Genomic DNA, 12591 nt, shown 5'->3' on the forward strand with positions numbered 1-12591 from the left:
TGCTCTACTGAAGGGTGGAGAGGCGTGGTTGGGTGAGAAGTTTGCATTTGAATAACCTTTAAAGTCAGGCTGTACTGAATGGCTTTGGATTTTTATAGACGCTGCAAGGTGTGGAAACAGGTCTAGGCTTTGTCTTGAGTTCTTTGTTGACAGATGTTGCTGTTCTGTTGCAGATCTTTGAAGGGGTGGTGAACCTGCTGGACAAGTTAAACGCCTGGCATAGCACCCCTGGAAGTCCAGGAAACACTGAACTGAAGGAAATGGCCCAGATCGGCCTGCGTATCATCACCGGATATATCCAACAGCAGCACCCCACGGTCAGCTGCAACCACGATATTATGCACCAACCATATATGTCAAATACTTTTCACCAAGCATGTCTTTCACAACGCAAACACCTGCAACATTGAATTTTGCAGAACTGTAAAGGTTTACAGTCCCTATCATGATAAGTAAACCAAGATAAAGATAGTTTTTAAATACCAGGCCTTCTATGGCTTTCTGTTCAAAGATATTGCAGTCATACTTTTTAGGGAGTGTTCTGTATGAAAGGGCAGCTTCTCTCTGAGTTATCACGGCTGTTGTGGCTGTTCTCGCTGTAGGATAGAGAGAGCAGTGTTAAATGAACTGACCATAAGGCTTTCCATTACATGCTGCTGGTTTCATTCATCTCCTAAGTAGTGCAACTCCCCCTTTTGTCACTTTAAAGATATATTAACTTAATTGCACTTTGACACATATCACAATTTTTGGTCTACTAAGGAAAGTAAAATGAATCAGGTGTTTGGAGGTAGTCATGGATATTTGCTATGTACACAAGTGTGATTTTGAGGGACTTTTTAACCAGTTTCTTTTTAACTTCTCAATCAAATACTGATATAACACATAAAAAATGTGCCTATAATAATAAATTAGTGTTATTTTTTTCTTTCTGAGATCTATGTGTCTGTTTCCCCTTATCAGGTGAGTGAGATGGCCTATCTCAAGCTCCACAGCCTTCTTCAGACTGTGCTCTGCCTGAGCTGGGAAGAGGTGTGCTTCTTGCTGGGGCGGATTGGTTCCCCCTTGTGGCCTGGTGGTGCAATGGACAACACCAACTACGGACAGCCAGAGACCTTTTCCCACCTTGTGCCCATCGTGCGTACGCTACTTGACCAGCACGCCGACCCCGTCAACCTCCAGAAGCTCCTGCCCAACCTGCCCATCACCAACGGCAGCACCACCTTCGCCCAGGACCTGAAGGCCTATTGTCAAACACTGGAGTGGCAAGGCTTTTACCAGCAGCAGGTCAGTGTCCGCTGAAATGGGGCATTTAAAAATAGATGCCATTTATCTTTTGTTTAGGGAGTCTCGAGAACTTGTTCTCCTCACTAAGCACGTTTAATAAAGCGTGCACTCTGATACGGCTGCCTCTGTTCTCTGTCAGGTTTGTGTACTTTAGGAATATTTGCGGTTTTATTTTCAGGCTTTACCAGTTACCTCCCGGTGGGCAACTGAGAAATCTAATGCAAAGTTTAAAAAAAAAAAAGAAAAGCTATCACAAGTTTAGAAAAATGAAAAGGCAATCTTAAACTCCCTAATGTTGCCTGGTATTTTAGGCAGAGCTTAGTTTATGCTTGTACTTGCACCTTAAATAGTTCATGAACTGATGCCAAACAGACACACTCCACACTGAGCTCAGCATTGATTTATCATTGCGCTGCGTGACAGTGTGTGTTTATAAATCTGCTTCGTTTAGATTACTTATGTATACGGATCCCGCAGTACATTAACCAGTATGGCATAACTTTGGCTAACGTGAAACTTCCAGGGCGCTTTTTTCATGCAGAAAGCGATCACATACCGTCTGTCTTAGTGTGTTTTCAGTTTATTTTTAGAACAGTTTGTTGTAAATGTGCTTACAGTTTTAGCATTTAGCGTTAAAGCAGTAAGAATCTTAATACGCAGTGCTTAACGGTTAACGACAGAAGGTTTATGCCACAGCTGCCCTAAATAAAACAATATTGGTCCTGACCAAAATGATGTTCTTGTCATGGTTAATGTGCAAGCTCTCTAATTGAAATGATATTTGATATTTAGTTTGAATGACTGAGTGTTACCTTGAATAATTTTTGACTTCTCAAAGATGACCAGTGTGCTGGCTGTGTGACCAAAATCAGTTTGCTTATTTGCTTTTATTAACCACTTCAAAAACAGTGTCCGAGCTGGGAGACAATACCAGAGTATCATTAATTCCTGCATAAACTCTGACACTGTCTCTCTGTGTTTTAAACGTGCTGCGGTCCAGAGTGTTTTTGTCCTATCTTGCACTTATATAGCATATTGGAATCCTTTCCGTCTGGCTTCAAAGCCTTTCCTAGTACAGAGACGGCTTTTGTTCTGTTTAAGCTGCGTTTAAATGTGCTTTATAAACACATTATACTTACTTCAATTGCGCCTCTAGGTTCAGCCCACCATGGAGCAGTACGAGCTGGACACGTTTGGGAGGAGCCATGACATCATGTCCAATTTCTGGAACTCGTGCTTCGATGACCTGATGAGTACAGCCTTTAAACAGGAGAAAGAAAGATCTGACAGCAAATCCAAATTTCAGGTTAAGACCTTACGACCTTCGCACTGCAAACTGCCGAAATACAGTTTCGCATCGTTTACTTCATGCATGTGCCTGTAAAAACAGGAGGCAATAGTGGATCCCTGCTTGAAGCGAGCCCGGACTGAGAACAACAGGTACCTCATTTGGCAGAAGCAGAGCTCCAGCCAGCAGGGGGTGGTGTGGCTGCACTGGAAGTCTCTCCGCAGGCTTTTGACCTGTGAGAGAGCAGCATGGGCCAACAGGTACGACAGCTCCTCTCAGCTCTGATCAAGATATCATGTTTAGCTGTGGATTTTTAAGACTAAGTTGTTACTGTGCTCACTACCCAAAATGTTCTGATGTGTACTTTGTGTCTTTGATCCCAGAGTTCAGCCGGAAGTAAAATGGAAATTGTCCAATGCAGAGACATATTCAAAGATGCGCCTCAAACTTGTGCCCAACTATAACTACGATCCACACAGCGAGGCCAGCGCCCTGCGGGATAACATGGGTATGCCACAGACTGTAAGCACGTGAGTGTTTTTTCTCAAAGTACAAAGCTGCACTCACCACGTTGCCATATTTCTGTGATTATCAGGAGCTGAAAGCCCCCGTGGCTCCGAACCCCTCCCACTGGCTGTTGCTAAGGAAGCAAAAGTAAGCGACATGGAGGACGATCAGTTAGGAGAAGAGGACCTTCTCTTTTGGGATAAGACGTGAGTTCTGCAGAGCTACTGCCACCTTCTGCTGCAGGTTTCAGTATTAAAAAATGTAAGGTATGGACATCCACTGAAGCTGTACTTTTTTTCAATGCTCGCAGGGCGGAGGGAGAAGATGAGAGCCAGAAAGAAAAGCTGGTTCTGTCTGAAGACTGTGAGCTCATCACCATCGTGGCAGTTGTTCCCGGTCGTCTGGAGGTTACCACACATCACTTGTACTTCTATGACTGCAGCAGTGAGAAAGAGGAGACAGAGGAGGGTGAGAAATCTTTGACACTGTGGAAAAAAAACCAAAACACGTGTCCAAGCTGAGGTCACTAATAAATGTGTCCCCCCAGGAATTGGGTTTGATTTCAAGCGACCTCTGTCACAGCTCAGAGAGGTTCATTTGAGGCGCTACAACCTGCGAAGGTCTGCACTGGAGCTTTTCTTCATCGACCAGGCTCACTACTTCATCAACTTCAAAAAGAAGGTGACGCCTGATTTAAATTGAACTGCTCAGGAAGCTGCAGCCATAATTGAAACTAAAGAGCTTCTGCTGTTTAGTTTCAGTGAAGTCTGTGCTTTTGAAGTTATGAAACTGCGGCTTCTGTGCTCTCTAAGATTCTCAATCTCTCACCCTTCAGGTACGAAACAAAGTCTATTCTAGGATACTCGGTCTGCGGCCTCCAAACCTCTTTTACTTTGGCTCCCGCTCTCCCCAAGAGCTGCTGAAGGCATCTGGGCTCACACAGGTCTTAATTCATATCATTTCTTCAGACATTCTTCAGACAAAGATCATCAATCATGTACATGTTTGTGACCAGTCCAGTATTGATGTTAACAGAAATGGGTGTGCAGAGAGATCTCCAATTTTGAGTATTTGATGCAACTGAACACCATTGCTGGACGCACTTACAACGACCTGTCACAGTACCCTGTGGTAAGTGTGCCGCACTTGTATTTGCTACCACTGCTATCACCAAAGAGTTTGCACTTTCAGTGTGAGCAAATGCTACAGTGAGTTGTGTGTTTTTGTTTCTCTTCAGTTTCCCTGGGTCTTGTGCGACTACACCTCTACTGTTCTGGATCTGGAGGACCCTGCAGTGTTCAGGGATTTATCCAAACCCATCGGTGTGGTCAACCCACGTCATGCACAGAATGTCAGAGAGAAGTAAGTGGGTCTTGAAGCAGTTCCTGTGTTACCACCTGAATCGATAATATAAATAATTTGTTGACATATTTTTCTTTATTCTTTAGATATGAGAGCTTTGAGGACCCAACGGGCACCATTGACAAATTCCACTATGGCACACACTACTCTAATGCAGCAGGAGTCATGCACTACATGATCCGCATGGAGCCATTCACCACCCTGCATATCCAGCTACAGAGTGGAAAGTGGGTGGGAGTGCTGACTAGTTCAGGAGTTTCTTGAGTTTCCTGGTATCTTGTTTTCTCACACAGGTCTTTGTTGCCACTGTTTAGGTTTGACTGCTCTGACAGACAGTTCCACTCGGTGGCAGCAGCCTGGCAGGCTCGCATGGAGAGTCCAGCTGATGTCAAAGAGCTCATCCCAGAGTTCTTTTACTTCCCAGAATTCCTGCAGAATATGAACGGTAAAGAGTGCCCATATATATATATTTTGTCAAATAAATGCTTAAAGATGAAAAATATTAACTCATAGCTGCTCCATGACTGTTATAGGCTTCGACCTAGGCCAGTTACAGATATCTCAGGAGCCTGTGACAGATGTTGTGCTGCCTCGCTGGGCGACATCAAGGGAAGACTTTATCAGAAAACACAAGAAAGCCCTGGTGAGTCTACACAAACATCCTGTGTCTCTAAAACTTACTCATGCATTTTCTTGTGAGAATATTTTGTTAAGGAAACTGCTAAAGAACGTAATTTCTTTTATCTTAAACTGTAGGAGTCTGAGTACGTGTCCAATCACCTCCATGAGTGGATTGACCTGATCTTTGGTTATAAGCAGAGAGGCGAAGAGGCAGTGAATGCCCTCAATGTCTTCTACTACTGTACTTATGAGGGTAAGGCTAGAATAAAGAACAGGAAAAAAAGAGGAAACTTCACTCAGCATTAATTGTTATTCTGTTTTCTTGGTTGTGGCTCTTTCTTACAGTTTTCTTGACCTCTGTGCAGGTGCAGTAGATCTGGATGCAATAGCCAATGAGAATGAGCGCAAGGCCTTGGAGGGCATCATCAGCAACTTTGGACAGACACCTTGTCAGCTCCTTAAGGTACACTCAAAATATTTCACAGCTTTTTTCAAGATAAATAATAATCTGACTTTTTGTTTAAAAAAAAAAGCAGCAGTGTTATAACACATTTGTGTCCAATCAGGAGCCTCATCCGCCTCGCATGTCAGCTGAGAACGCATCAAGGCGGCAGGCCCGTCTGGACACTCTCCCCCTGAATATCTTTGAACATATCCAAAAACTCCGGCCATTTAAGGAGGTACGGCCTAAAATCTTTTTAAACTCATTCCTCAACTCAAATAATGAATATTAAGTCATGTTTGTGTATGTGTATGTGTTTATTCGTGTGTGCCTCAGGTGGTAAGTGATGGCTTTCCTGTGGTCCAAGCTGTGGTACCAAAGACACAGACCCGCTCCATCACCCAGGGCTCAGATATACTGGTAAGGACCAAATTCATAACTAAACCCAGGCAGTAGCAACAGTAAGACATTTGTGTTAGATAGTAGAGAAAAGGCTGGTGTAACTTTTGCATTAAGATGATTTTTCCTCTGTAGGTGACCGTCAGTTCCAACGGGTTGATAGGGACACACAACTGGCTGCCGTACGACAAAAACATCGCCAACTACTTCACCTTCTCTAAAGACCCCACGATGAATAATCCTAAGTGAGTGCCTTAACAAATAATACACCCATGGGAACTCCATTTTCTAGGGAGAAAAGTGTTCGTAAATTACACGTAATAATGTCCTGATAAGGGCCCAATTGCAGGACTCTAGAGGCAGGTGTGGCAAGCAGTAAAAGAGCTCTATTTAAAAGCTGATGGCAGAAGAAATCACACTACCCTGCTATTTTTTTCTTTTCTGAGAAGATCCTCTGAAGTACAGGATCCTTATCTGACTCTACAGAAACGGTGACAAGATTACTTTGGGTACTTTGTGCTTAAATTTAAATGTTTTGCACTCATTGCAGCATTTCCCAGGATAAAGAAAATTCCTGATAGCTGGATGGAAGCACAACATCTGTCTGTCCTCGTCCGTGATGATTCAGAGTTCCTTTTAATTTGTTGAAATTTGCTTTACTGGATCTTATTTTCAGCTTATCGTTTCCATGGATCAGGAAGCAGGAAATAAATAACGATAAAAACCATTTGAACATTTTCTTTCACACAGGTTGTAATCTGCAGAAGTCGTGACAGTTTTATGGCACATTATAAATCGTCCACATTTAGACCACAGCTTGCTCTTGTTGTTTGTTTCGAAGTCGCTTTGATCTTTTCCAATCCCGCTTTGTGTCCCAGAACTCAGCGTTTCTTGAGCGGACCTTTCGCTCCTGGGGTCGACATCAGCGCTCAGGTGCTGGTCGTGTCTAATGATGGTCGCCTGCTGTTCAGCGGGGGACACTGGGATTGCAGTCTCCGCGTCACCCAGCTGGCGAAAGGCAAGCTGGTTGGAAGGATCTGCCGGCACGTTGGTGAGTTCTGATGGTTATCTGTCTTAAAGGAATATTTGTATTTTGCATTGTTGCGCATTTATCTGTGTTTCTGTGTGTTCTTCGAAGACGTTGTTACTTGCTTGGCTCTGGATCTCTGTGGCATCTACCTCATCTCTGGTTCAAGGGACACATCCTGTATAGTGTGGCAGGTTCTACAGCAGGTGATCATCTTTATGCTTAGCCTCACTCACATGCAGCAGTTGTAAATTGCACTAAGAAGCAGCTGTGCTCAAAATGAAGCCTTCACGCAAAGAGTCTCTCTTTTTTTTTTTTTTTGTCATTCAGGGTGGTTTCTCCAGCAGCTTGTCTCCCCGGCCAGTACAGATTCTCTGTGGGCATGACCAGGAGGTAACCTGTGTGGCCATCAGCACTGAACTGGACATGGCTGTCTCAGGATCAAAGGTCAGAGATGTAAAACGTGGACGTGTTAAAGATGAAATAAAAGTACTTATGCTACTATTTAAGAGAGAAATTTAAAGATGTTATGCCAGCGATTTTTTTTAAAAAGTATCTCATTATTAAATGATCTAGATCTGTTTCACACATGAAGTCCAGGCAACGTTCAGAAAATCAAGCCAGGCTGTGGCCCAGTGTTGATCTTTTGCACATGTAGCATACAACAGAAGATAGTATGCTTCAGATGTGTTCTCCCTTCTGGAAATACTCCGTTTTTTTGATTAGAGTGCACAGAAGGCATCCTGCCAAGCTGCCCCTCAAACTTTTATATAAATAAATAGCATCAAATCCTCAGGGGGCAAACAGAAAATTCAGGTCTGCAATTCTTAGCTCTTATTACAGGAACTTAAACTTGACTTCTTACGCCAAGAGTTGTCACCTCGCAGCATGACAAGATGACAGGTTTAAGCTTGAAGTGCTGTTGGATCTTTAATGAAGCTCTGCTTGTGCTTCCTGTGTGCCAGGATGGAACTGTGATAGTGCACACAGTCCGACGAGGCCAGTTCTTGCGAACATTGCGGCCACCTAACGAAAGCTGCATACCCGCCCAAATCTCCGGGCTACAGGTGGGAATGGAAGGCCACATTGTGGTACAGACGTCTCTGGAGGAACGCTCCAACAAGAAGGCACGTCCAGTAAACATATATTTTCTAATGCATTCGAATGTACGGCTCCTTTTTTCTTTCCGCTTATGTCACTATCCAAATGTTGCTTATTCCTGCAGGGCAAGTACTCCATTCATGTTTACTCAGTGAACGGCTGTCTGCTGTCTTCTTTCACCATGGAGGAGCAGGTGACTGCACTCCACCTGGTGTCTGAATATGTCATCCTGGGAACTATTCAAGGCAACCTCCACATTCGGGACTTATACAGGTAAAGAGATGAAGAACACGGTGCAATGTTAATTTAAAGGCTGCTAATTTATAGCATTTGCACAAAACTTCAGAGCAAAAAAATGTTTGGTTCTAACTCTTCCCTCTTTTGCAGCCTGGATGCTTTGGTGACACCCCTGGCCTTGAGGGTCACTGTGAGGAGTGTGTCTGTCACCAAAGAGTGCAGCCACATCCTAGTGGGACTAGAAGACGGGAAGTTAATTGTGGTGGGGGCTGGGAAACCAGAGGAGGTGAGAAGCAGGAGTGGTAACTGTCAGATGTGAGAGAGTGGGGGTGTGGGAAGGAGGCTCTTGTATGCTAAATATTTGCTGAAAACAAGGTTTTTCTTATGATAATCGAGCCTTTTTAGAAGTGAAGATTAACGTGCTGGCCCTCCTCCTTTCAGGTTCGCTCAGGACAATTCTCCCGTCGTCTGTGGGGCTCCACGCGCCGCATCTCTCAGGTGTCGTCAGGTGAAACCGAGTACAATCCCACAGAGAATGCTGGCAAATGAGACGAGCGACAGTCGGGAGGAACCCTGAGGACTCTGTAGGATGCATCGTCACACGCTCGCGAGACTCAACAAGGCCTCCTGTCCTTTACAAACTGTAAAGAATAGTAAACTATGCTCTCCAGCCAGCCACTTGTCTCTCTGAGAGAGCAACTATACACTGAGCACTTTCTACTCTTAAATGGTTTTATATTTTATTGCATATTTCATTGATGGTTACACTGTTTTTAATCAGCATCATTCCAAAGAGTGGCCTTGTTTTGTGTATGGAGAAGAGCTCCGTGTTTGCGGTTGTGGACTGCTGTCGAACTGTATGTGCTCTGAGTCATATTTCAGGGGACTGACTCACTCTGATCCACATTCAGCCTCAGACGCAAAGACGAGTCGTGCTGTGAACTCCCCGGGCTCCATGTTTTTCTCCTTTATTGTCGGAGACACGGCTACAATCCCTGTACTGTTGAATGTCCCAAAGCCATTCTTTGGCAATGGCAACTTCTTAAAACTCCTGAAAACTTGAAAAAAAACTACAGTAGATGTTGCTTGAGATTCCCAAATTGCAATACTGGTAATACCACAAAAGGTCAGATTTTGTAAAGAAAGACACGGGGTAACAAGGCTAGTATACTTAATGCCGTTTTATAATGTTTAGTGGTTGAAAGATCCTTATCCTAGCACCAGAAATACACCAGGATACCACATTTTATAATCTCTGCATTCCTTAAGGCTCTAGGTAATGTAAGACTGTTACAATTAAAGCAATAACTGCTTTAATGGTCAAGTATGTGAAGTATATTCGTTTTTTTAACTATGTGGAGTTTGGATGCAATGAACCTCAAATGCAGGGCCCTCTGTTGCCTTATTCATGATAGCGTTAAGGCTTTTATAAATTCTTCTGGAATGGTTTTGTTGCTACTCTGTTCACCATATGACTGTATTCCTGTTATATTTGAGCTCAAAAGTGCCTTTTTCATCTAAGGCCTTGTATAAACACTGAATCTAAAATCACTATATGTCAGATTTGTTGTCCCTGCTGATCCATTTTGAACACACTTTTCTACTCCACTGTGACTCAGACGTGGATTCGATGAACTGTTGACTGTGCTGGTATTGTAAAACCACTTATGAAGTACTGAGAACATCTGAAACATGTGTGTAGAAAGTCTGTCAGTGAGTTTTAGAGGAATTCACTTCCTGCCAGCTTTTTTTTTTTCCTTTTTCTTTTTTCTTTCTTTCTTTTTTTGTAATACTGCGGTTGGAACAAAGTCGATGTTTTGCAGTGTCATTAATGGGAGAAAGACAAAGGGAACTATCTGGGTGAAAGCAATACCCATAATATGTTGCACACATAAAATGACTAGTTGTCAGAGATTCTCTGAATAAATGCATAAGAAATGTAAAGGAAACTATATTTGAAATGAAATGTTTACTCCTCATTTCAACCTTTTTCTCCACTGTTTGATTCAATGGGTTCAGACTGTCTAAAAATCATATTTACACAGCAGTAAGATAAGGATAAATGTATAAGCTGTGCATTGCTGAGACAGTCTGTGAATAAAACACGTCTTGCAAATACTGATATTATGACGTTTTGCTCTAACCAGGGCGAATGCATTATTTCACACAACTATGCAGTAACTCTCAGAGACTTTGAATTCATCAGTTTTAGATGTACGTCTTTGCAGTCATTGCAGTCCCGATCCTCCATCTAAAGCACTTTTGAGTCGTGCTGTATTTTACGTATTTTAATTTTGGTGTTGAAATCATTCGGATTCAAAGTGATCCGTAAGAAACGCCATGCGTGTTGCAGTTGGACTTGATCCATTTCTCTTTCCCACTGTTATTAAGTGGTGGCATTGCTCTAGTAAAAGAAACGTCCAGCTCCTTGTAACTTTAAAGACATTATTGTTTCTGTTTGCTCTCAGTGTGAGAAGTTGTATTGCTCCTTCCCGATGCTTACTTTCAATCGTCTTATTTTCAGTGAACCAACAGCCCTGTTACCTGAGGTTGATCAGATGATAGGGCTGAAAAATGAGCTCTGATTGTGCGTGTGTGTGTGTGTTTGTATATGTGTGTGTGTGTGTGTGTGAACCCCAGGAGGAAGGAAACTGATCTGCTGCCACAATGTAGCTCATCCAGCTCCTCCATAATCCCAGCCTTGCATGCATCTGTGATGTTAACCCTAAAAGAGTTGAAAAGGTCACAGCAAGCAAGAGCGCATTTACTTCAAGTGACTTTGATCTCCTGGTGGGCCGAACATCCTGTCAGCCTCCCCATAAACGCCTCTATGAGGTACAATTCAGTAGGGTTGGGAGGGGGGAGGTGGGTGGTAAAACTGACCTGTGGACCTCCAGTCAAATACAAACCACAGCACAGTGAATAAGGGAAGTGTAGTAGGAGGGTGCAGTTGCTCTGATGTGGTCCCTCTGACAATGGAGGGAGGGATTAACACCTCGCTCCCAGTTGCTGCCAGCATCTCCGTCTGACCTCTCCAGACCTGAGGGCAGGCAGAGGGGATTGATTTCATGATATGCTGCAATTTTGGTGTTGTTCAAGATGTTCCTGCCAAGAACCGCAACAACTCTCAAATAGTCCTCGCTCAAACGACCTCAGATCCCAACCCCCGCGTCCTCCTCCTCTTCTTTTTTTTCCTCCACTGGTCCATTTCACCTTGGCCTGTGGAGAAGAACTTCATTTTCTTTCCTTTTTATAGCTTCCTTATCATTCCCAGTCATGTATAACTACAAACAAACTCTGATAAGCAGTTTGTGCTCCTACAGCCAGATAATGCAGACAAGTGAAGGGGGAAGACACTGATGAAGACTGTTTATTTTTCTGATTTATGATAAAACTTGCTTTGAAGGATGGTTACTGAATCCTAAAAAAAAAAAAAACCCAACTTTTTTTCTTTAGTTCCAGTAAGATAATCTTATTGGAACCTGTTCCCCATAAAAATAAACTTTTAGGCTTGTTTTCATAGTGAGGCAGATTTGTCTGCTGTAACTACAAACTCGTTTATATTATTTATTTTTAAATCAGTCTTGAAATAAACTTTATTTTTCTTCGTATTGCGTTATTTAACAATGCATGTATTTTTAAGAGCGCTTATTTGATTCACACTCTCATAGTGCCTCAATTATAAACTCATAGAAGATAAAAAAAATCTACTTGATTTTGCAGGGCAATAGTAGCTCTACGTTGTGGTGGTTTACACATTCACCTAACAAACGAAAATTCCTTGGTTGAAGGAGACGCAGATCCCGAAGTTTGAGTCAGTTTGAGTCGGGCATCCGGCGTAATTTCTTTTTTTTTTTTTAACTTAAACAAACATGCAGCCGAAAGTAGATTTAATAGGGTGAAAAAAGAAAAGAAAAGACGTGTTTAAAATATAGACTCAAAACTAAAAAAGAATTCCTCAGGCAGATTGAGGTTTTTGCAGTGCGGAGACTTTGTCAGTTGTTATGAATGAACGCAAAGGAGATCCCTGCTTGTCTCAAATATTTTTTGGCATTTTATCAGAGGAGGAACATCCTCAGTCTCCTCTTATCTCTCGGCAGGCTTTGAAGTGCAAGTAGTATTGTGTCTGAGAGATCTTTCCATTTGTTTGCCTCTGAAGTCTCCGGGCCCCCTGCGATGCGCTCTCTAGAATTTACAAGGTGTGTAATTTAGCCTGGATTGGTTTTCTAATCTTTTGAATTACTTGAGATCAAACATGTACTTCTTCTTAAGGGCGCTTGTTTGATTCGCATGCCCTCTTTTGTTTCTGATAACAACTGA

The 12591-nt window shown here is 42.8% G+C and overlaps 1 protein-coding gene across 5 annotated transcripts in view; it reads left to right on the forward strand.

Annotated features, from left to right (window-relative positions):
• The window catches only part of nbeal2 (neurobeachin-like 2), a 32576-nt gene extending 22174 nt beyond the window's left edge, over positions 1-10402 (forward strand). For all 5 annotated transcript variants that reach the window (XM_080896920.1, XM_080896923.1, XM_080896919.1 and 2 more), the window contains 26 exons: positions 174-317; positions 964-1287; positions 2444-2593; positions 2678-2835; positions 2959-3083; positions 3171-3288; positions 3393-3550; positions 3630-3763; positions 3918-4025; positions 4118-4213; positions 4320-4444; positions 4531-4671; positions 4759-4889; positions 4978-5087; positions 5201-5318; positions 5431-5528; positions 5632-5745; positions 5844-5927; positions 6042-6151; positions 6785-6957; positions 7045-7139; positions 7264-7380; positions 7899-8060; positions 8159-8307; positions 8422-8557; positions 8713-10402. In XM_080896920.1, the coding sequence (XP_080753046.1) occupies positions 174-317; positions 964-1287; positions 2444-2593; positions 2678-2835; positions 2959-3083; positions 3171-3288; positions 3393-3550; positions 3630-3763; positions 3918-4025; positions 4118-4213; positions 4320-4444; positions 4531-4671; positions 4759-4889; positions 4978-5087; positions 5201-5318; positions 5431-5528; positions 5632-5745; positions 5844-5927; positions 6042-6151; positions 6785-6957; positions 7045-7139; positions 7264-7380; positions 7899-8060; positions 8159-8307; positions 8422-8557; positions 8713-8820 (3486 nt within the window). In that variant the 3' untranslated portion in view covers positions 8821-10402. The remainder of the gene's footprint in view (positions 1-173; positions 318-963; positions 1288-2443; positions 2594-2677; positions 2836-2958; positions 3084-3170; positions 3289-3392; positions 3551-3629; positions 3764-3917; positions 4026-4117; positions 4214-4319; positions 4445-4530; positions 4672-4758; positions 4890-4977; positions 5088-5200; positions 5319-5430; positions 5529-5631; positions 5746-5843; positions 5928-6041; positions 6152-6784; positions 6958-7044; positions 7140-7263; positions 7381-7898; positions 8061-8158; positions 8308-8421; positions 8558-8712) is intronic.
• The last annotated feature ends 2189 nt before the right edge of the window (positions 10403-12591 follow it).

This window comes from Rhamphochromis sp. 'chilingali' (genome assembly GCF_963969265.1).
Source record: "Rhamphochromis sp. 'chilingali' genome assembly, chromosome: 11".
Taxonomy (NCBI): domain Eukaryota; kingdom Metazoa; phylum Chordata; class Actinopteri; order Cichliformes; family Cichlidae; genus Rhamphochromis; species Rhamphochromis sp. 'chilingali'.